This window comes from Anopheles arabiensis, chromosome 2 (assembly GCF_016920715.1).
Source record: "Anopheles arabiensis isolate DONGOLA chromosome 2, AaraD3, whole genome shotgun sequence".
Classification (NCBI taxonomy): Eukaryota; Metazoa; Arthropoda; class Insecta; order Diptera; family Culicidae; genus Anopheles; species Anopheles arabiensis.
The window spans coordinates 69465867-69491624 of NC_053517.1; the positions used below are offsets into that span (position 1 = coordinate 69465867).

General features: G+C 42.1%; 1 protein-coding gene across 2 annotated transcripts in view; it reads left to right on the forward strand.

Annotated features, from left to right (window-relative positions):
* The window catches only part of LOC120894686 (sodium- and chloride-dependent neutral and basic amino acid transporter B(0+)), a 53448-nt gene that overhangs the window by 8537 nt on the left and 19153 nt on the right, over positions 1–25758 (forward strand). For both annotated transcript variants that reach the window (XM_040297437.1, XM_040297445.1), the window contains exons 2-3: positions 7197–7554; positions 12667–13257. In XM_040297437.1, the coding sequence (XP_040153371.1) occupies positions 7522–7554; positions 12667–13257 (624 nt within the window). In that variant the 5' untranslated portion in view covers positions 7197–7521. The remainder of the gene's footprint in view (positions 1–7196; positions 7555–12666; positions 13258–25758) is intronic.

Here is a 25758-nt window from a genome sequence, read left to right on the forward strand (position 1 = left end):
AAAAAAAAAAACTTCAATCAAATTTCCTTTATTTTGCCTCAAAAATCATCAAATGTAAAAATCAAATATTTTTAGAAGTATTTTGACGGTCCAATAACCAAAATTCAGAAATATCGAACTCTGACAGAGGGTCAAATAACACCTTACACTCGCTCATCCGTACCAACGCATTTACAGAGACCGAGCCTCAAGGGTCACCTGGGTTGTGTAGGGTTAAAAAAAACCAAACCGCCCCATACATCGGACCAGACACGCATGGCATTGAGTAGTATCTCCATCTCGTTTAGACAAGCTCGAGCTCGAGCTTGTGCTGTGTGTGTGTGCTGCGAAATGACGCTTGGAGGTGATGTGTACCGCGCGATTGAAGGTGGAAGGGAGAGTTTAGGTTTGGCAGCCACCTGCCTGCGTTTCAACAACCGTTTGCGAGATCCACAGCCCGCCGGTGACCACTGAGAGTGCGCCTCGGGACGCGCGCGTAATGAGCGTAACTCATCATTTGAAGTGGATTGCGTTTCTGCGTTCGCTTGGTTTGGCGCCTCGGCGGCAATGAGGGAGATCACGGGCGAAGGTACCCGGAGTAGGGTGACAGGGAAGGTCGGTAAAATAATCGTCTATTTTGCGCATACAAACACACGCACCACAGCAGACTGTGCACATTCTGCTCGGTAATGTCTGCTGTTTGGTGTGTTTGTTTCGTACTTTGTTGTTTGCGTCGCGTAGCGGATCTACTGTGCGTCCCACACATACGCATCCATGCTAGAGGCGTACACGATCCAAGCGGCACGATCCAGCATTCGGACGGGGAGGGCCCTCTGTCCGAAAGCTCCATTGTTCACGGTCCTCTGCTGAAAGATGCAACTAACACACAAATCGTTCTTTTCGCTCGCTACCACTTTCCCATCGGGGTGGGGTAAAGTACACGCAAATCGGTCATGTGGAGAGGCATGGGAATAATTGAATGTGGGCATCTTTTTTTAGGTGTTTCCTAAAGGTTGATGTCGAGGTTGCTGCAAGATGTCGAAAGTTTTGTAATGTGAGAATGAGGCTCTTTATGTTTTATGCACAATTCGATTGATTTGTGGATTGTTTACAAACACTTTTTAAATGTCTGATGACGTTGGTAACAAGATCGAAGCTTTCTTGTTAAAGAGGCACAGTTTGAGCACAAATGACACAGTTGAGGACTTAATGAGGTATACATACAAGTTTGCGAGTGTTTATTTTTTATTTGTGCGAAAACAAACATATCTCAATTATCATATCTACTATTACTATTAGACCTTAGACTTGTAATGTTCTTTAAATAATCGCATTATCAGTTATTACTATAAGAAAACTCAGATTGCTGCGCTCATTATTTTTAGGATATTACTTTATTTCTAAGTTTTAATCATTTTTCACATCAATGTTATGAGTATTTTGTAAAACTTAAGGAACATTTTTTCACTAGCCCCGAAAATAGTAGATAATCTAATTCCGGTTTTATCTCATTCTTGTTGCAAATACGAAACACTCAACATATACGTCTCAATCTGTTAAATGACACATGACAGTACGCGCTTTTCATGTTTGTTTTAAGTAATGAGAAAATGCAGCAATGTGATCATTCATTATTTTGTAAATCGTTCGGAATAGAAAAGCTAGTAATGGAAAACATTTTCATTTTAGCTTCCTTATTTTTATTTTGTTGTTTCTAAAAAGAAAACGGATATGATTTTTTCGTTTTTTATTTCATGTTTTAAGTTTTACCTTTTTTAAGGTTTTTATCTTTAAAAAGAACATGCTTTGATTTCAGAAGAACAATCGTGCCACTTGAAAAACGAATCTATACTCTTACATAAAACATTCTACTTTAAAACTTAAACATTCTTTCATTAAATTATCAAAGGATGTAGCTTTCTATCAAATTCAATAATTAAACTAAACAAAAGGTAGTCAAAATTACACTTTATAGAAAATATCTAAAACTTTTCTACGATGTAACATAAGCCTTTGTGTTAGCCGTAATTGTAATAAGAATTTAAAATTTTAAAACATTACTCACAAAAGAATTGGATAGAATAGATTAAAAAACTGTCTTGTTTACTAAAGAGTGTGATGATGATTGAACATTATGAAGAATTTGCAACTGTCTTGTCATTTAATTGCCAATCCATGTTTATTTATAAACCGGCCTAAGTTATTGGGTACCGTCGTGTTTATCCGCCTCGCATCATTACCTTTTCATTATTTATTCCATTACGTTGCCGCGCGAGCAAACACATAATCAATTTTAATTGTATCCGGTGTATCTGCAATAATTTACAATTATATTTTTTTAAACTTTTCTCTTGTTTACCAAATTCAGCAAATAAAACATCTAAAAACGTTCTATTTACACGTGAAAGGAAAGCTAGCGCACTACAATAAAGAGCTTACTATTTGTCCTAACCGACACTGACAATAGCTTCAATTTTTGCTAAAAGCCTAACTCGATTCCGTTTCCATTTCTGTTGCCGGTCTGTCGTTTTGTTTCCATTTACAAATTGATCTCAAATCTCCCTCCTTCCTGTGCGCGCGAACACGTGCTCTGTTGGGGTGTCATTAAATATGGAGCGTCAATGAGGTGTGCGAATTCGTTCGGCAAACATGGACACCCGCATCCCCCGTCGTGGATTGGGAAACCAAAAACCAGGTCGCTAACGAAAGGAGAAGTGATTCCGGGCGCTGGGCGAGGAAATGGATGGCGACTCCATTGACACATTCCGCCCAGCTTCAGGTATTCTTCATCTTCATCCTTGCCTCCAGCACATTCAAGGGAGATTCCGCTCGAACCGTTTCGAAACGCAAATGATGCTAATGGTTTCTCACTTGTGTGCGTCCCTGGTACTCTTACTCAGTGCTGTTTTCTGGGAATTTAGCATCCCGAGCAGTGGGAGACCCTCCGGTGGTTAAGGTGAGACAGTACGTGCACAGCACGCTCAGGTGAAACCGTCTAATCATCCAGCACGGGATAACCTGTTTGTTGCTCGAAGCTCAGAGCGCGACTGGCCGCACCTCAGACAAGGTCAACTGGTACGCAACAAAGGGGGAGAGAGACAGGGAGGAAACGATGAATTGCATTCCACTTCCAGCGAATGTTGACGGTTATCAACCGATGACGATCATCTTCCGCTTCAGGTGCGGCAGCACGCATTCTCATTCGCAGTGCATCGATTGCAATTGCAGCACGACACACACAACAGCAACAAAAAAAAAAACCAATCGCGTTTCCAGTGTAGCGTGTCGGAACGTTTCCGGCAGATCGTGCCTACACGGCTATAAAATCATTTGCCCGTCCGGCTACTACCGCACCCACCGGATTCGGGATCATCGTTAGCAAACACGATAAGATGATGTCGCTTGAGTCGAAACGTAAATGGACCTGTTCGGTGTCGTGTTTCCGGCCAACCCCGAGGCCCATTTCCGAATCGGAACTGCTCGACAGGTTGCTGGAGAGAGGTTAAACCAACGCCTTTTATCGATTGCACTTAATCGTTTCGATGCGGCCAGGAGAACATGGGGCGGCAAATGTGGGTGGCGAAGGAAAGATTGAGATCACAGTGTCACTGGGCTAATGATCGCCTTTTCACTTCCAATCGAGACCAGCTTCTTGCCATCGTGCTTGACCCCTCGGGCTCGATTTCGCCGCATCGATTTCGAATGTCCATTATGAAAAACTCTCACCCCGGTCAACGATGCCAATGGATGGCAATGGTGGCGAATTATCGGGCCCAACCTGCTGATGCGCTCGATTCACCTGTCGGATGATGAGTTCAGGGCGCCACCAATAGCCGCCGCCACCATGTAAATTGCGGGAGTTTTGCTTTCCTTTCGCCTTCGGATGTAGAGGCCACTTTCCGGCGGTGGTGATAGCGATTGCTAGTGCTACTACTAGCTTACCTTGGGGGCGTGTGCGTGATACGGTGATATTTACCGACGTGCAGTCCATATTTCACTTTATTACCCATTGTTCCACACGGCCAGGCGGGAGGCTCGAAGAAGAAATGAAGCGTGCAGCGTGTAACATACACACGCGTCGCGATTGTGGGGTAGTTCAGGGACATGTTTCTACTTTTTGAAGTATGGTTTCACCCAAGTTGTCTAACAGTTCCGTCACCTTGTGTTCTGATTTCTGATTCGGATTTGGAAGTGCGTTGGTTTGGTGAGCTATAAATTGATCAGTATCAAAAAAAGGTTTATCTCGTTTAATGTAAAATTTGGATGCATTTGTAAAATGAGCTTGCCATTTCATCTTGAATATATTTAATTTATTGAATTCATAAATATCGCTCAAAGAACTTCAGTCATTTAATTGGCAAACGTGGAGATTTAATTACTAACCGTTGTAAGGCATCCTATATAAATGACGAGATAGACTAATGACAAACGCTACTGAATGAAAGTAACCAACTTCAAACTTACCTAGACAACCAAGATAGCTCAGTAAAATAATCAATTAAGTAATGAAAATCTTATTTTTCGCCTGTCTATTATGAACGAAATCTATTTTAAATGAGGCAGAAAACGTAATAAGTTCTCCAGGTTAAAACAGATATTACATAGAGTACATAATGTTGCCTAATTAATAACTCAATTTTCCACTCATTATCACAAAATGAAGAACAATTTTAGAAAAATTGAACATTCGTACAATTAAAAGTATTACCTAGCATTTTTATTTGTAGCAAGTGCCGTTATTTACATGAACATTTATCTGCTCTGACCTTTTTCATTTCCTTCGTCCATTTCCTCAGATTTTAATTGAATGTAAATAGATCCCAGCTCGGGCGACTTGTTAATTTGTGTGTACACAAATAAAGTTTCAATGTGAATGATACCCTTCCAGTTTTTAAGTGGTTCTAGTCTAGGTTTTAGTTTTAGTGGTTCAACCAGTATGGTATGATTTACCAAAATTCGCTTGTTTGTGCTTTATATTAAATTTGTAAAGTTGTATAATGGTGAAATACGCAATACGTTATTAGAATATCATTTAAAAGGTCATACATCAAAACATGAACATCACATGCTTCTTAACTCTTTATCCCTATTGAAACAACTGCTTTTACATTGAAACTAGTAGTAAACAAAACAGAGGAATTGAATCTATACTCTGTAGTTCACTTGAGTGGGGTTGTTTATCACCCAACAACTCGCTCGATAGCTACTGCTGGCAAGCGATGGCATTGCCACACAGTTTATATTAATGTTGATACGATTGTCACGTTCCGATCATTATTGCTTGGGACTTACCGGTGATGCATATTTTCATTAGCGTACAGTACAGTATACATTTCCGTTCTATTGTCTTACAAATGCATTATCATAATAGTATTTTATAAACTTTTTTTAACATCCTCTCGACGAAATACTTTTATTCAATTGTGCCATCCACACGGTATACACATACATAAGCTTTCATTTTAGTTTTATCTTTTGTAAAAATAATAATTATTATTATACCTATGCAGTGCAGGGTATTATCTTCACAACATTTCCTTCAAATTCACTTGTGATTACAAACTATCTACCGATTGCATCCTCGGTTCCGTATTTTCCCCTTTTACTGCTTCTATTGATACGTTTCGAAAAAACTTCCGGTGAGGCAGTTTTGTTTGTCTTACCATATTTGCTTACACATGCAGCATACTTACCTGATGTTTTTCCTTCTCATCTCCGCTTTTCTTTACAGTGTTCATCATGGTCGAAACCGAAGCTTGCAGAAAAGCCCATTCCGAACAGCCGTCTGTCTCGTCCGCCGCTAAACTTCCGCGTCCGGTTTTGCGAAACACAAACAAAAGCCTGAACAAACAGCACAACAGCATAACAGCAGATGAAGACATCTCAAAATAAACGCCCACCGTTGCAAAATCTCCTCCTATCCGTACTCACAATTAAGCTGCAGCTCTTCATCTTCGTTATTGTTTGTCAGCCTGCTCGGGCGATCCCACATCCCACACTGAAAGACGTTTGAGGGCGCAAAGTGAAGATGCTGTTAAGTCAGATCTTTCCTAGCCAAAGTGCATCCGTATCTCTGCATAATTGAGTTATCCAAGCTGCGCATTGCACGATCGGTCACGATCGGGAACTATTGTGTGTGAATGTGTGTGCGTTTTAGCCCCAAGTCGAAGGGACGGAGTAGATGGCTACACACACTTAAAGGGAGGGTTATGACATCAGCTGCGGGTCGATTGTGTGGTTTAGTTCACACGTGGTATTTTTTGGAGGTGCAATAGCAACACGGCTACAACGGACAAGTGACGACAGCAAAGAGCAATGCAAGATAGCAATCGTTTAAAAAAAGTGTATGCAAATTTACTTTAAATCGGTCACACATCGTGTAGATGAAAAGGTTTGCAAATCATAGGAACGTTCTAATGCTATGTGACGATTCTATTTCAAAAATTCTTCTTTTGACCATCTTTTTTGTTTTTATTTATTATTTAACACTCTTCATACAACTGAACAGAAAACAAAATTATCTTGTTAATTTAATTTTATGTCACATCAGCTGTAACGCTTCGAGCAGGCGCTCCGAACTAAAAGTTCTTTTTTATGCCAAAATATTGCTGTGGGAGAATAAAACTTTACTGCACTACAACACGTGAACCATCAAAAGCTCCCTTAGCGCCGCCCCACGTGTACCGCAAGGCATGAGAACGCTTCGCCTTCCTTCTACGTTACGGTCATGCAGCATACTCGGCGAGGGTTTTCCCGCACCTGTGCATGGCACGTTTTTTTATAGTGAGCATTTATAGACGTTGAATTAATCATGCAATGGATTGTGTACGATGACCGGCTTTAGCCGTCCCTAACCTACGTGGTGGCCCCTTCTGTTCTGGTTCCCTTCTGTCTGTACGGTTGTCGGCGGCGGCAGCGGGCGCTATTGTTTAGCGAAACACCAACACCCAGATGCCCGAGCGGACAAAGGAACGCCAACGAATTTCCACAAAACATTGCCACGTTTCTTTTCGAATTTTATCCCCCAAAAAAAAGCTTTAAAAAAACAACAAGCAAAACGTCAACATCTTGTGTGAGACTTTGTGTTCGCTGAATGTCAACGAAAACACTTGCAAACTATTGCGAAAATCTGCCGACACGCCATCCACGGCAACATTGCGACAGCCAAGGCATACATTTTTCCCAGGCGGCTCCATAATTCCTCTCCCATTTTCCAGGAATGAGTGATGGTTTTCCTTGCGAAATCAACATGAGTGCGACTGATGCTGCGGTACCTACGAGCAGTGCGGTGATCGCCCTACGGCGATAAAGTGCAAACGAAAGTGACGAAAAAAAAGTGAGAACAGAAGCAGGATTTCAAAATTTGTGTTTATTTTGTTAACGAAAGTTTCAATCAAATCGTCCAATGTGCATGTGCTATTGAGTGTTATGTGAGCGTCCATGTAAAGCGTACAGAACCAAGGCAGAACGAGTTTTGGCGAATTTTACCCGACCCCACCACTGCTCCCCCAGTTCCCTGCTGACCTTCATACCAGTGGCAACATGAAATGGAAAAATAAGGAGCCAAAACAGTCGGTAAGTGTTGTCTAGCTCAAAACGTGTACCTATTACGCAAGGGAAAAGCTTAAAAGTTATGCAAACCTGTACGATGCATTGAATTGGTGTAGCGTCCGGGGGGGAAACTGTACCTAAAAAAGTGCACGTTATCGATTGATGTGACATGATACGATGCGGCAGCACGTTCCTTTCCCCTTGCAACGAGTTGGTTTATGAGCTTTTGAAATTGAAAATGCTGACATTCACCTTCACCTTTACCAAAGGTCGTTTAATGAGTTCTTCGATTTCGCAGCGGATGGCATTTGAATTTGTTTTCCCGATACTGGCACTACGATTGCAATTGCAAATAAGTGTACTAAAATTGGGTTTGGCGAAAACAGGATGTTCTGCCACATTCTGCACCATTTGTACCTAATTTGCAGCCGTGGTGACATCATTTTTCAATTAAAATATCGTGTAAATCATACGTCAGAAAGTTTTGTAGGTTGTACTAGGTGCATTTCGTTTATCTGTTTTGGTGCCTTCCTTTGCCGTGTGCGTTGTTCAATTTTATCACCGAACGTACACAAGGTATAGATAAGAAGTAATGTATATTGCGTTTTAAATTAAAATTTCAGTTGTTTTGAATTAGTTAGTGCGGTCCATTTTTCTTTATTCAACTAATTTCACGAAAACCTTGTCTCCAGTTTTTTTTTCAAAATAAAAAAAAAAACAACAAAAATAGCTAAATTATCTATAAAAATATCAAATCCATTATTGTACTTATTGAATTTATGTTGCTAAGGGGCGGTCCCGCGCTACAGTCGTCAACCCGAACGACTCAATAACATGCCCGTCACAGATTTAAGGCTAGAATGAATGAATGAATGTATAGACCAGCATGTCCGCGTAGTTGAAATAGAGATTTTAAAGCGAAATTATAGTTCCTGATCAAATTCAGATCACGCCTCCATTACATAAACCATGAGAGGTGATTGCTAGAAGGATAGTAAAGAGATCATGATAATAACTAGGAAAGAGATCAATTTTTAACTGGTTTATCATTAGTTTTATTTGGAATTTGGAATTTTAGACTTATTCTGTCTTTAAAATTATTATCGGCTTGAGGCTTTCGCACACAACAACCATGGTCGATATATCTATGTCTGCTTAAGTTACTAATGAGCTTGGCTATCTCAGTGAGTTGTTGGTCAACTCACGCATAGTCCTGCTTATGGATGGTCGATCTATACGGCGCTTCATCCCTTGATGGGCATGTTGTTCAGTCGTGCGAGTTGACTTTGAAGATTTTAGATTATCTTATACGTTTTACACAATTGCAACAAACACTTTCACACATAGGATTTGTGACTAACAACAGCATTCTTGTATGCGAATCGGAGCCCATCACTCAAGTGGTCGATTCCGATCCCTTCCACCCGAACCAATTGGTAAGCTTATCGCTTACTTTAGCAAAAATGGTTAGTCTGCAAAACAGCAACAGACAAAAACACACACACAAGCGGTGATGGCATCCGTAACGTTAAGTGATGTTTCTAGCTTCATTAAGCAGCCACTTCCGAAATCGCGTCTTTTTCGCTTTCCATTGAGCCGGTCCTGGACCCCGGTTGGGTTAACATCGATTTTAGTAGTGAGCAGCGATAGTGTTTGCATTGATTACGGTTGCTACACACGGTGTGTTGGAAATAACAAACAAACAGTGCGTCCGTGGGCCGGATGCTAAGCGATGTTTGTTGAAGAGAACGGTTTTGTTTCCACTGTAAATAGCGCATTTGCGATCAAAACAATCACTGTGCCATCGCCGTTTGCTTGCGCACCGAGATGATCGTGTCGTTTTGATGTTTTGATAAGGGCATTCGAATCGGCGTTTCGAACACACTCCCTGGCAGGCAGTGGGAAATGTTGCGTATGATTTAATTTCGAGTGCATCGTGTTCGAAGCATTGCTGTCGAAAAAGTGTTGAACCACTTGACCGCTTGCTAGCTTCCATACGGACATACGGACACCACAGCATGTAGGGTGGACATGATTGGTACACGCTGATTACACGTGCACGGTCCATTAAGAGAACATTTTCCAGTCTGGCTCACACGACTGGATTAAGAGGATTGTGGAGGGCTGGGAGGGCTTGCCGGCCACCGCTTAGCGCAATAACCAATAGATTCCGATATATTGAAACCAAACAACACTAACAGGCAACGGCAAGTACACGATGGGCAGCAAGCATCGTACATGAAAAGTGAAAATTCCTCCCCGTTATAAGCTGTTACGGTTCATCCAGCATGATGTTCCTCGTTCGAAGCACCTGTTCCGATGGGGCGAAGTGTGATGAAAGAGGGGGGGGGGACAAACACGTCAACATCACCTCAGGTGACTGTCCCCTATGGCAGACACAATCGATCGGCCGCGAGCCACCTCGGTATGGAATTTGTTGGGAATGTTGGAGTACGGCTGATTAAGCTCTTTGCCTCGCTGGCCAGCTTTCGCCACTCCACCGTTTCGTTTCCGCTCGTACGGGCACACACACACACACGAGAGAGCGTTTTGCGTAAAATGTACCTTGTTCCCTACCGGAAGCAACACTGGGAACTATCGCAAACCACTCGGGCGGGAAGAATGTGAACGATCTCTTTGCTCGATTTAGTTGTTTTTTTTTTTTTTGTATGCGTGATAAGTATTTTTTTCTGTTTTGTCCTTCAATGTGCCATGTGATATTGATTTTGTGTTTCACTTTTCCGCATTCCGCTGCCGCCGAGCCGTGGCAGTGTCTTGAGGGAATCGTATGAGAACGTACGGCGGAGAAGACTACACGGAAACCTTGCTTGTGCAAGAAGCCTAACCGTCATACTTTGTTTTACTCTAAACCTTTAAGTAGGGTCGTCTTTTTTCCTGTGCGCTTTTTTCTTGGATCGATGCTTTCATATTCCACCGGTTCGGTTTCAAACGTGCTTACACAAACGTAAGGCACGAACAGGGAAACGGGCCGCTTTACCGGCTTCGTGCTGACATGCTGCTCATGGGGACGAAAGTAAATTTGCTTTTATGGCAACTATGTGGGTTGTGGAAAACAAACAACGAAAAAACTAGTTGCATAATATCATGAACCAATTCGGACAGCAGCATGCGTTTGTTTACCAGGAAGGATTTGGTTGATTTGAATAATCGAACTACTTCGAACGTGGTGCTGTGGTTGACGGTTTACTATGAACAAAAAAAAATAATAAACCTATAACTATGATATATACCTTTTGATAAATTAAAACATTGAATCATAGCTTATCGCAAAATACAAGCAAAGCTATACAAATCGGTAAAAAGGTTCTCAAAAGCAAATGCTATTCAACTTTGTCAGCAATTAAATTTCAATTTCCGTTTGCCTTTGTCACATGGCTCCCATCCTGCATACGACACACAACGTGCCTTTCGACATCCTTGCATCATAACCGAATCCTTAAATAGCTTCATTCCTTGATGCCGCATGCACCGGCTCACGTTGCACAGTTGCAAGAAAAGTTTACCTGCAGGAACACATCGGCCAGGATCTGTGGCCCGGAAAATGATAGTGTTTGCGAAGTGGAGCACACTTCCTTATGCATCTGGGTTTGTGTCGGTGGGAAATAGGTACTTCGGCAGCGCTGTGAACCGCCTTGCTACCTTGAAGTAAGGAAAAAACAGCAAAAAAGGCGAGCTGCCTCGAACTGGGGAAGTAGGATGAAACCCGTGTTAGCTTCTTAGCTTGCAATGAATATTCAGAGCAGCCTTAAACTGCAACACGATCCTATTACGGGGGTGTTACGAGTTGTTGCCCTTCTTCTGCAGCGAGTTTTCTTCCGCCTGGACGATTCGCACGTGATCGATTTGCAGCAATGTTGTTTTATTTTCTACCTTAGTGCGCGCTCTCTTTCTTCCTTGCACGAGGCGAGTTGAGTTTTGCGGGTTGAATTGCTACTCTTAATCTAATATATGTGCCGACAGGGCTAAATTGCACACGCACGCACGAGAAATCTTGTACTCTGCCGTCTTGGCGCACTGCGTCAATGGAGAAATGCTCGTCTTGCTTAAATAACTCACCGTATGGATGATATTGGATTAATGAGAAGCTTGTTAATTGATGAATGCTCTGACAATTAAGGACACTTACTTTGCTGCTCACCATGCGTAACACCTTTCCAAGAGTGCCTTGGTGTTTGATTGATTGAGGATGCGGATCATGTTACAAGTAAGCAAATAGATCGATGTACTCGACCATGGGCCGGTGTATTTGGTAACGAAACTCCAATCGAAATCGATTAAAATTGAAAAGGGTCTTGAGTTCATGTAACTTTAGGTGACTTGAAATTATTAAGGTACACTGCCGTATTATGTCAGCTAACATAACTGTGTGTGTGTGTGTTTTTTTTCTTAAGCAGTATTTAGATGTATTGTTCTAAGTATTTCTGGTATCTTTATCAACTCTTGCAAAAAGAGCGATACTACTTAAACCCACTTACCGCATTGTAAGAAAAATGCAATCTCATTTACCTTTTAAGGTTGCATGTCTTTTACTGCGTTTTTTATCACATTTTGCAGTAGAATCTCACTGGTTGGGTTTGTTTTGGTTGGGCCGTTCATTAGTTGGTACATCAATAGTTGGGTTGTCTGTTGCCCAATGAGGTAAAATGAGGTAGAAGGTAGAATGAGGTAGAAAGAACATCAGGCTATTAAGCATAGCCCTTGTGTTGTATTTTATATTGAATCACAGAGTATTCCGAGCACAAAATCACTGATTAGGATTACACTGAGGTCTCTGTTATTCATCGTAACCAACGTCCAACAAACAACCCAACCATCGAGTACGTATTTAATAATGATATACAATTACTAAAACCAACTTCGATTTTATATACAACTAGAAGGAATGAAGTATAGAGACACAGAGATACTATGTATGTTTCTAACACCTTTGCGCAGCAATGTTGTGTGTTGTGTATGAAATGTGTGGATAGGTTCTAGACTAGGCCCCAGAGACCTTAGCGTGCCCAGTGCCCCTTTTCATACTTTAATTCTCGTTGTAATATTGGCATCGTTTCTTTCGTAACTCTCCAGAACACGGATAAACTAAAGTGTTTCCACTTGTTTTTCGTTTCACAGATCTCTAGTGTTACGTCAATGTCATTCCTGTCAGACGAAAATCTCACCTTTCATCGCTTCTCCGATGGGACTATCTCGTTCACCTCCGAGCGCAAAAAGTCGATGCAAAACGTTCTAGACGGTGGAGGAGGCGGTGCACCAATGAAGACTCTTGCCAGCGGTGGACCCAACACAAAACAGCCCTGCCCACCCTCGACGGCCATTGGCACCATGGACGGCGGAGGTCAAAGCCACACGATCGAGCGTACGCGAAAGCACTCCTACACACAGGCAACGACGGGTTCGTCCCCGATCTGGACGACGAACGCATCCTTCAACAACTACACAACCAACACCATCACCAACAGCAACCGTCGGCACGCAGGCCGCCCGCGAAGCGTTGCACCCGTCGGTGATGTCACCGATGGCGAGGGCGGCGGTTCCACGACAACGGCCGGCATTCCGACGTTGAGCGATCTGCGCTATCTGTCCTCGCCCTCGACCAATCCGAACAACTCGAGCATGATCCAGAACGGGTCTACCGTGAAGCTCATCTCTACCAAAGTCAGCGCCAACACCGTTGCACCAAGCGATGATCAGTCAAACAAGCAGGTATGTACGTCCGTTTGTCTCGTACTATTCGGGGTATTGGGGTGGAAGCTTCTTCGTTACGCTGCTCCTTTTGCTTGCTGCTGCTGCACACCCGATCCGCTCGGATTGATTCGCTACACGTGTCGGTCAGCAATTCTGGCCGGCCACAGATCGGGGCCGGCCAATTCCAACGGTTCCTGAAGAGCGTGTGATGGATGCGATACGCTATCCGGATTGTTTCTGCACAAGTGACACACTGAATATGCGTTCAGCACCCCTTCCCTCGAGGCACCGTGGCTACACGACGTTCGTTCCGCTGTGTTTCGTTGGCGGTCATTTGTTCTTTCGCGTGGTTCGTCGTACGGTAGCGTTGCCCATTGGGAAGGCGCCCGGTTCCGTTAGAGTGGCGAAACTGGACCACCCCGGGAGGACCATCTTTTATTCATAGAACTTTTTTTCGCCGGTTCCAGCAGTTTCGGACGCATGCATGGCAGGGAAACGGGTGAAATATTAATACCAGAATCAACCGAGAGACTCTTACCGTAATGTTATGGAAGTTCTCTCGGTTCGGTCGGCTTAGTTTCTGCGTTGTTCTTACGGGAAATGTTTTTAGCATTATTTTTGTTGTTAAGATCAGAACCCAAGAGAAGTATTTTTTTCAATTTCGCAAGTTTGGAGCGATTGCAGTAACGGTCGCCACATTGGGCGATTATTTCACAGCAGCTTCGCAAGGAAGTAGAATATAGAATTGGAGCTGAGAATCTACGCTTAAAAGGAATTACGTTCTAATGTTTTATTAGCTCAATAAAGTAACGGTTTCATTGTACCGTTCGTTTTTATGAAATCATTTTCAACTCTTCGGTGGATAATATGGGAAGTTATTACTATGTTGTGTGTTTTTTTCCTATCTTCTACAAAGTTTCAGTATGTTTGGACTTTTGATAGCTTACGTCAAAAATAGTATTGCCCTGTGTCATTTACTTTGGAGATATCTGGAAACTTAATAGAATTTCGACTACTAACATCAACAACTTATTCTCCCATACATAAACACGAAAAAAAGTGTCTTTGCTTACTATCCAACCTGAGCTTTAATACGACTCTCCCGTTGCGTGATACTCATAAGTCTAGGAAGCCTGTATAGGCCGACATAGTAGGATGTTACGTCAAAGATAAAGAATGTCCAAACATGTTTCTTCACTTGACGTAAAATTTAAAATGAAATTCCGTTCACCACTGTACGTCACTAAATGTTATGTCTGTGTCAGTTAAGCATGTGTCAGTGTTTTTTTTTTAATTTCAAATACTACGTAAAACTTTAATGTATCACACATCGGCGATCTTGTTTGCTTACGTGGTTTTGATATTCTCCAAAGACCTATACAATTCACTGGACAGCAGAAAAAAAAGACAAGAACAGTGACAAAAAAAAACTCTGGCACTTAAAGAATCTACAGCAATCTACGCTTAACCTCACCGAACGTGTTTAGCAGCATGGTTGAGTGTGCCATCCGCTGATAAGTAACGCTTCTCTATGCTATTCTCCTATCGGTGCTGCGTGCCCGATAGCACAACATCGTTATGCCAGGATTCATCAAGTCGAACAACGGGGGACCCATAAATTCATGGAAAGCTCATTCTTTATTTCTGCACCACTCGCGCCAGGAATGCTGGTAGTGCGATTCATAGCGCGCACTCGCCTCATGATTTACGGTGACGATCACTACGGACACCCACAAACCAAACCTGTCCGCGATAGGACGTTAGATGTGCATGCATGCGAGTGGAAATTCTATTCTCGATGGCTTCATCACTGGAAAGGATGACGCTTTTTGGTATCCCACTGCAACCGTACCGGCGGTTGACTTTTTGCCTTGCGGTGTAGGTTAGGATTATTGCTTTTGCGGTTTCCTCGACGGAATCAATCAAGGCTGATTGGGACGGGCTTTGTACTTGGTTGAAACTATCAAATTGCACGCTCTGATTTGCGCTGCATAAATTAGCATATTAAGTGCGGTCGTACGGCCTCGAGAAGTTAAACTAATGAGCAGTTGTAGTAGGGCAATGTGAAGGATGTGTCTGTTTAAACATTGCCGCTACTGAATGATTTTAAAACAGGTCTAATAACTTTTTTCGGAATATCGATTGTTAACCCATCGCCAGCGCGTCATTGTGCGATGTGCCCATCGGTTGGTGCACTCACACGGAAAATCCCTCGTACGCAACTGTACGCAATGGCAACGTCCGCATTCAAAGGTGTCAATTTACAGTATCAGTAATTTTCTGCCTCATAAAATCCACTTCCAAACTCCAACTCCAAAGGCAACAAAAACAAAACAAACTCTCGCTAGTATGATGCGGACAATAAAATAGAGCCTCAGAAAAACTCCGACGCCTCGGCGGCAGCACCAGCAGCATCATCATCATTCAGCCGAAAGCGAGAGTAAATGTGCATTGAGGCGACGGCTGTGGGAGCTTTTCTGCCTGAACTAACCGCGCTGGAATGATGAATGGGACTAAAGAGTGGAACGCTGAAACATGGAGAAAAACCTGCCCGTCCTATTCCATTCACACCGTCCACGCACCATGCCCATTTGTAGCCCCGATTCATGATGATAATTTTCATATCTCTCTCCACTTTCCTAACCGATTCCCAGCATATTGCGGTCTCGTTCGTTCGTTCGTTCGTTCGCCAGGGTGCTGATTTGCTACCAGAAGCAAACTTAACTCATCATGAATTCTAGGACAGGTGCCGATGATTTTTTGGTTTTGTTTTCGGCATTACTTTGTTTTTCCTACGCTAGTCCATGGGGAACGGCTCGAATGGGGCTTCGGCATTTGATGGTTTGTCCATTCGCCCTTCCTTTGCTGGCCACTTGACCTATCCACCCCGATCTGTGGGCTTGGAAAGTGGTAGCAGAATTAGAAAAGTAAAACCACTCAATGCATAGGAAACCAGGCAAGCCCTTGCCTTTTGTTTTTGTTCACCACCTCGCAAGGGCGCCATCCACCAACACCTTACAGTTAATCTTCCAATGTAAACATCGCATCATTAAAGATACTCGCTGTAAAGCCGCCACGGTCCAGTCTCATAGCCCTTCGCTTTCTTAGTGGGCGTACGACGCCCCAATCCAACACTGGCGTCGGCAACGTCGGGTGGGGAAACGCGTAGTGAAATCTGTACCGGAGAAAAGTGTCGATCGTCGTGCAGCAGATTTCGTATTTAAATGCACCGTAGCTGACCCATTCTGTTGGTGCTTAAAAGGCTCTTCTGATAATGATATGATTGAAGTGAATTTTAGCACTCAACTCATCACGCTCGATCGATCTGTGTCACGGGGTTTGAGGGCACTGGTTTCCTACGCGTACGCAACCATTTGGTTGCTATTTTCATTTTCTGTGTGAGCATTCAACATTCCTCCAATAAACAGCCATACTTTGATATGTTAAGCCCACCTAAACACGCACAAACATACTTTCACTGGTGCGTTGTGCGATAAAAAAGCTATTCCAAGCTCAGCAATGGTTGCCTTACACTCTCGATTGCTCACACCGAACAAAGCAAGAATTTGTTTTGCATTCCTTACGCCATTCCAAGACGGCTGAAAGCATCGAACTATGGCGACGTTCTTCGATAGAGACAATAGCGGCACCGGTCGCTTCGTTCGCTTATCTGTAGAAAAGAATTACAAACAAGATAAATGAAACTTCGCGCCAGCCCTACGGTATGGGCTGAAGTCGGTATGAAATTGAAGTAAAAGATTGTGTTTTGTTTTTTTTTCTTCTTCTGATGCTACTCTATGGTTCTAGAGAGCTCTGGCAAAGACCACTTAAGTTATCACGCTACAGTTGCATCCCTTTGATGATTGCTTAATATTTGCCTGCTTTGTGGTTGGAAAATGCTAACAATCAATATTGTCATTACGTGCAACAATTAAAACATTGAACTAGAAGTCTTTGTTGAAGACTAATAATACACTAAGAGTTTAGTTTAACTCTGAGAGTAACCCAAAATTGGGGGAAAATTTTGGAATCAGACATACTGTATTAATCTTCAGCATTGCTTGGAGTGGATATTTCATATTCTGACAGATGCGTTAAGCGGAAATAGCAATTGCGTGTAGTCAACAGCGTTAAGGGAGATTATTTAATTGCAAAAAAAATCCTAACGTAATTTTAATGGAATTATTTTTTTTTTTCACAAATTTAAATTTCAAAATAACATTTAAAACAATTGTTAACAGATTATTGTCAGTTTTTCAATACAAACGTGAGACTTTTGTATGTACGAGTATTGTGCAATTCCTTATTCTTTCCAAAACAAGTACAGATATTATGCTTTCCAAAACATGGAACGCCAATAATTCATGTTTTAAGTGGTTTTAATTGCTTTGCCAAACTATTCCAAATATTAAATTCTGGTAATATTGTTAAATACAACAGCATTTGTTCCCTACATATCTCAAACTCAACCTTACACCTATTAGTCACCTTCATCACCTCTATCGATAAAACAATGTTCCGATTGTATCACATCTTGACAGTGGTCTCATTTGTTCTGCAAAAAAAATACTGACAACACAAAAAAAACTTGTCTTTGTGCCATAAAAGCGGAAGCCTTTTTTCTGTGTCTTCGTTGTTGTTTTTTGTTAAACCTTGTTGCGTACTGGACATGTACGTCATGTGCATTTCACTACTACTAGACACACAGAGCGTGGGCGTAAAAATTGGATCCCAGAGTGAGATGAGCCCGCACATTGATTACAGCTTCGCCCCATTAGCTGGCCACTTTCTTGCGTCAAGACTGCGTCGGTTGCAATTATTCGGGTAGCCCGATATAAACCGATCAAGCGGTAAGATATCACCGCATCCATTACGACACGGAACGATGCCGACGATGGATGGAAGGAGGCCACACGGAGGAGACATGTGGTGAAATTATGCGACCAACCGGTAGGAAAAAGGCAAATTTTGATGATGATTGACCGGGAATTGCAGCTGGCTACATACAATGTACACGATCAATGTACCCATCCTCTACGCCCATGAGAGTATCTCGTTTCAATTTGATCCTGAGCATTTCTTGTGCCTCATTTCTTCAATCGCATTGCGGGCTGCGTGGGCTTCACTTTCCTCCATGTGACGTCGTGGTTTTTTGTGTGTTTTCATTTAAGTTTTTTTTTTTTTCAAATTTCCATTACCCGCTCTTACGCATATCGATCGTATCGCGTACGTGTATTACAGCAATTGGAAGTGAGGTACGAAAAAAGCCCAACACAAGTACTGCTTTCAACTCGCTCGGGGCTTGTTGTGGCAGCGATCGTATTGCGCTTGTGCCTGCCGGGCACTTCATTTTTTTCTGCCTCTGCTGCTGTACAACTCCCCAGCGGTCATCTCAGTTTTCATCATACGCTTATGAGGCAACGATATGCTGTTGCTGGTGCTATTGTGGGCGAAGGCAGTGGTGGGGGTCGTACGCGCTTTGAATTGTTTCATCTGGTTTCGGAGCCACCCTTCCCCGGGCGGCGGCACGGTTTGTTTTCATTATCCTCGTTTTCTCCCTCGGCGGGTGTCAAATATGGGGTAGGCTCGAAGAAATATGAGTCCGCCCTGACTTACTTCGCATTCTGTGTGCCTCTGTGTAAGTGTGTAACTTTTTTTTCTCACCACATTTCCTCACTTTCTATGGCTTTGAGGTGTAAGGTATGGTGTGGGGTGGTGTGGGCAGTTTGGTCTTGTTGAGCGCATTTGCATTCGCTAGAAAGCGCCATCCGTCCAATGCGGTTGGCCGGGCCAGCTATCGGTTATGATTTGGTCTAGTTTGATGGATGGCAAAATTGGACAGCCTTGTTTTCCCGATACGAGGCTCACGTTATTGAATTGCAATTTTCCTATTTTTCTTTATTTGTTTTCTCTCTTCTCCTTGTTTGTCGTTGAAAATGTGTGCTTTGTTAGAGATGAGTTGTCCTGAACACAGCTCATACAGCTCTTGTGTCCAGCTTATGTTGATTGGTCTGGGCTAACGTTTGGAACGGTTTATTGGGCATGATATGAAATCGATGTGACATTCCGCAAACAACGTGGGACAGCATGCCTTTTAGGAGGCCGGTTTAGGCAAAAAGTGGTAACAAACATATGTATTTGTTGTATAATTTTGTTTCTCATGTTTTGACGATGCAAACTGACAGCTTCATTATATCGTGTTATCATATTCCCTTTTAGGAATGAGAATTTGCAACGTATGATAAAAAATTACATTTCGAATCATATTTTCCAATGAATTTATAAAACCAAAAACCCACCATAGGCTTCCACATATTCACCTTTTTTCCAACTAGCTATTTGGTTGCTACATTGATTGATGATGGTTCTTCTACCCATGCACTGCACAGAATTATGATATTTTCTTGGAACGATTTCAACAACAAACATTCCTCCAACCTTGTCTAGTCGGTCCAAAGCTGGATTTTGGCCGAGCTCATCTAGCCTTCTATTTATGGCCCGTACAGTGTGCTGGCAAGGCCAACAAATTGATACCTACACACTCCTAGCCCGGAGTTTTGGTCCAGCACTCACAACAAGGAGAGCGTGTTGTGGCAGGATATTTTTGGAAAAAGGGAGAGAGCAAAACCGCGATAAAAAAAAAACCAGTCAAAGGATCAATAATCACCACCCACAACAGAAAAATGTCGACGGAATCTGACAATCCAAAATTGAACGCAAGCATACACACGTTGGTCCAATTTTAACGTTATCACAATTTCATGGCACCAGGGGAATGATGAAACTTTTTATTGAACATAAATCCTAAAACATTAACGAGTGGCATACCCTTTACATTGCTGCAATGGGAGTATTTTTGTTGCATGTGATCAAGCTGCAGCCAGTCGCCATGCTCGTTTCTGACGTGCGAAAAGAGTTTTTTTTCTCGCCAGACTAATTAATGATGGGATTGAGTTGATTGTAACGTGTTTCCAGGTACGGTAGACGAGCGCTGAAATACTTTGCAGGATTATTCAACATACACTGTCGCTTGTGGGCGATAGCATGCAAATGGGATCAATTTCCAGGATGCTGCAGCGTTTACTTATGTTGAGAATGTGAAGTAGAATAACATGTTTTGCTGTTTCGGAAAATATAAGGGCAATTTCACGAAATCCCCACCCAATTATGTTTGCTCAGGGGCAACCACATTGAAACCTTTTGCTTTTCTGTCAGATTTACACCGCTTTTACTTCAGTCTAGAATATTTGACCAGTTTATCGTAGGATGAAGCTTTGTATGGCCCCAATTCTTTGGTCGTTAACAGCCCGGCAGTGTTTATTGTTGCTCTTTATCGTATTTCTAATTACACCGTCCAAAGATTACCTGACTGGGCCAGTTTATTTTCAATTAGGTAATTACTTACGGCTTTAACGTGCTGTTTGTTGCCTTTTCGAACCGAACCGCACCAACCCATACGAAACGAGGACTCTGCTATGGGGTAGAACGACCCTTTCGCAAACGCACCGAATGCTTGGCAGCCAGCAATTAAGTTTATTTGGATTGGGAAGTGATAAAGTGTATTCTCGTCTTTGATCGCGATCAAAGCTGCTGATGACGAGGCTGCTGCAGGTTGACTTGTGTATGTTTAGGTACGGAAATGTATAGTCCCCTGATGTCATGCAAGAATAAAAATCAACGCAATTAGTACGCCCGATATGTGAATCCGGACGTGTTTATTTCCTCAAAATGGCGTCATTTAGCAAGGGACTCATCGAAAGGGTCATTTAAGGGTCGTTCATATGAATGATTTAGCGCGCTGCTCTATGGCCAACCAGTGTGCTGGAGGAATCGGAAGATTGGATGTATCTTCTCAAAGTCACGATCAGCCGCACCGCGTAAATAATGGTTCCGAGACAAAAGCATGAGTTAAAGCAAAATGGAAACGCGAACCAACCGATGCGTCTGTGTCGGCTTCTCCATCGATGACGCGCTGCTATCGTCTCGACGCGGAGTCATCAGGTCAGCTATGCTTCGTTACATCACGAGGTCCGGTTGGAAAACTGGAATTTTTTGGGCTCTTCCGCGAAGCGCACACTGCGTCATACATTGGGTTGTTTTGATTTGGATAATCCAAATGCGATAGCCCGAATCGAGAAACTCTGTACAAATCCGGACGTCACAACCAAATGTTTAGAGTAGTTGTGTTTTTCTTGCTTCAGAAATAAATACCATGTTATGCATTTTTTGTTGCTTATTTTAAATTTAGCTTAAATACTTAATTCGATCAGAAAAATCCACGATTCATTCACTATTGGTATAAGGCTTTTGTTTTTAGTTGTATAAAATATTGATCAAACTCTCTTTAATACTTAAAATTTAAAAATTACTAAATTATTAAAACTTCTTACGCAGATAATCAGTTAACAAACATCAGCCAGACACATTGCTCAAACGATGTTGAGCGAATTGCATACCTGCTGTTGATATACGCTTAAATGTATGCAACACGCGTATCGCGCTAGGCGCCACTATTCAGCACGCGATTCGAGCAGTTTGTGTGCTGCCTGTATATGTTCCTACAAATCACTTCGCGTAGCCCTTCAACGGTTCCTCCAATGATTTTTTTGACTGTTATTAAACTCATTAATTTCCAGAACTAATCTGTTTGGTACTTCAACCTCCTTGTAGTTTTGTCCTAGTAATGGGCTTATCTGCCCTAATTGTAAGAAGTACAAAACAATACATAGGCCGTTCTTTGTTCTTATTTTGTATTTCCAATGTGATGTGCAAGATTTTCCGACAAAACATGGTACATTCAACATAGTTTTTTTTCATCCCTTCCCTATTTCACTGCAAACGCATCGTAAAATTTTATGTTGATGCAAGTTTATCGTTAATTATAGTATTTGATTGTATATCATTTGGTGAAAATAATTGAAGAAGAATCACGTGAAGCAACCCTGTCGAAAATCAGGTGTCCATTTGGATGGAAAGTTGCAGCCAGGGGACCGAGTATCACGGAGAATTATTGTAAACCGGGCCATGTCACCACGACGTGCTGTATTTTGACCAGGAAAATAGTTATATTTTGAGCAGAGAAATAGTAAGATATAGAGAGAGAGTGTGAAAGAGAGAGTATGAAAGAGAGAGAGAGAGAGAGAGAGAGAGAGAAGAGAGTGAGAGAAGAGAGAGAGAGAGAAGAGAGTGAGAGAGAAGAGAATGAGAGAGAGAGAGAAATAGATCAAAAACATGAAATTCTTTCATTTGGTATATAATATACCATATTTGATAACCCATACGGCAACCTATAATTTAAAATGTTTTTCACATTTATTTCAACTCGATAACTAAATAATAATAAGTAACATGGCCTATACGTTCTAAATAAATACTCTTATGTATTATTTTACATCATCGAACCATATGAATTCGACTACTAATCTTTGTTGTCACTTGGGACAACAAGATTGACTAAGCTGGTGAGGTCATCAATTTAGTCTTCTGACATTCTAGGACATCTCGTCATAAAAGTCGGAACAATATTCTTACATACTGTCTACCATTGTTATTTCATTTTCGAATACATACTTGTCACTGATGGCTTTAGGTTGTTTCATTTCCATTTTACGACTTTTTGATTATCTTTGGCGTTCATGATTAAACTTTGCGATGTAATGTAGCAAAATGTTATCTTGTGTACATTATAAAAATTGCAAGCCGTTCCTAATTTCATTTTACATAAAACCCTTTTGGGAGGTTCATTTTGAGAACATCAAATTAAACGCCTAAAAATTGACGCCATCACGTACACGCGATCTGTCAAAGATAAATGTTATTAGTTTGAGAAAGCTCAATGGCGGTAGTAAGCAGCATTAAAAATGAATTAACGTTTGACACGCGACTAGTTCTCGCGGGGCATAACCTTTTCTGACGGTACTGTACAATAAAAACTTTCCTTTTCTCCATCTTTAGCATAATCTGTCCTGTTGGACTGACGCGATAGCGTGGGAAATTGTAATGCAAAAGTATACCTATAGCAAATTTTAACTGGAACGAGCTTTTACCTAGAGTCAATACTACTTCCGCCTTTTGGGATGAACATTTTACTCAGATCGGCTGAAGTTGTGAGCAAGAAACTGTGCTAACTCTTGTGAGTTCTGAATATCAGAATGCGGAACTGAAGATAAAAGACGAATGCGCGAGAGGGAGAATACAGTACTCCAAACAAACCAAAAAATGGGTCAATGTAATTTCTATCCGTAACCAGTTTTTTAACTATCTATTCCAACCAGCACACACATACACACACACACACGAACAGAATCTTGGTCGAGATTCATCAGACGCTGCCTTGGGCTATGTTCTACTAGTTTTTTAATGATTCTAGTTACGCTCGCTTCATTATCGTACCATCGGGTTTCACGCCTAGTCGTTCAAGCGGTCCCACCATTCCCACCACCAGTTTCGTGCTCCTACCCAATGAAAAAAATGTAATAAAAGAAGAAACACAGCACACAGAAAGCGCCGTGCAGGATAATTACGATTTAATGGCCATCCGAAGCATCACGGGTAGAAGTTTTTCCGCGGGCAGTTTCCAGAGCGCTTCAAAGCCACAGCCTTTTTTTATTGTAGCTGTTGTTGCGGAGATTTTAACTGGTTTCTTCAAATTACAATCATTAGGGAAAACGATAACGATTTTTCGTATAAAACGTTATGATTTACATTCGTGCACATTTGCTAAGATCACACTCTCTGCCGGTGTGGTACGGACGGGATGGAAGTTAGATGATTGACCAACCTTAATTCGCTTTCCATGTAGCAGATCAAATCTTGGAAGAGACACAAACAAACACGACGAAACTATTCCACAACAAAACTTCGCTTCGCAATTAATGTGACGAAGTAAATTAGTGATAGATTTAATATACCTACCATTTCGAGTGAGTTTAGGCTTTTAAAAGTGTTTGTTTGGCGTTTGGTTTGCATTTAAGGTCCGCTTTCTCATCACACTGTTTTTTCCTCCGGATATGCAAATCGTCCATTATGCAGTGACATCTTCGTACAAAACCCAGTTCGAAGATTTATCTGTTTGAAGCTCGAATATCTTCTTCTCCGACCGTCTTGTATCCCGGTATAGCGGACGTTTACGTAACGAGCTGAATGTAAACGTTGTTTAGAAAGCTTTTATTTGTGATTTGTGTTTCGAAAAGCTTCGAAATCAACAACAAATAAACGCGAATTGTGATTTATTCTTTTTCATTCAAACAAACGTACACAGATACACTAGGTATTGCATAGCCGTGGTGCGTGTGATGGACGGCTTCACAATCGCTCCCGTTCCGGCATTAGGCACTCTAAGCTCAGAAACACCCTCCGTGAGCCGTCCACCCGCGGTCACGGTTAATCGATGGAATCGAACCACTTACCCCTCAAATAGTAACACGGTTGTTTGAAGGATGTGTGCCAATGTTTGCCTTGCATTTGAACTGCCACTAACGTTTGGGTTTCTTGTAGCTGCCTACCTGTGGATAGGCTGTCTTCTTCAACCCTTTTAAAATCGTCGCAACCGCCGGTACCCATTGCCCAAAACATACTATTGTGTGCCGTGCGGAGTTTAAGCCTCCACTGGTTGGTCAATCTTTCCCAAACAGTTTAGCTTTAGAGAGTTACAGCCACACAAAAAAAAAAACACACGATGGTGTAAAATAATCACTCAGCCCAACGCCCAATACGCTCTAATAGCCGGCACGAACTCGACATTGGCAAGACTACTTTTGCTTTCTTTCTGTAGACTTTTAATTCTCTCATTTTTACTCTCTACACACTCTTCATTATCAGCATGCACTAAAGGTATTGAAGGAGTTTCCTGTGATCATCTTCCCGCTAGTGCAACAATATTTTCACTGTCGATTGTTTCGAGCAGAGTGTAGAAAATGTAACGTTTTCTAAATTAAATTAAAACTTCACTCTTGTCTTTTTGTACACCATCCCAACGCACAGCTTCTCACCGGAACCGTAGACCGTTGGTGGTCGATTTTGTTTATAATAGTGTATCATTTTCACTCGATCTTTACCATTCGCACGCAACCGGTGTGCTAGAAAAAGGAGAATGCTGAAGGTTGTATATGATGGTGGCGAGACAAAAGCGCTAAAGAAATTATGGTTGCCACATACACGAACGGCAAATCTAGCTGTGTCTAAAGTGTACTCTAGATACACACGTTTGATTTTTAAATCATAGGTTAAGGTTATGGAACCCATTTTTTACCCACCACCACACAAAACATTAACGCTGTGCATAAAAAGCGAAATATTCAAATTTTGTCCCAATCTCAACCACGAACATTGCACCACAAATCATACACACCACGCGTGCACCACGGTTTCATGTTGGAAGACAGCCGGCACACAAAGACCACCGGTGCATACTGTCGCCATTAAGCACATCTCGAAAAGATAATTGAATTACTTTACGGCACTCACTTGTGCGCACACGGCAGCTGAACGAAGGGAACACACCCACGCGTTGCTGGGGTG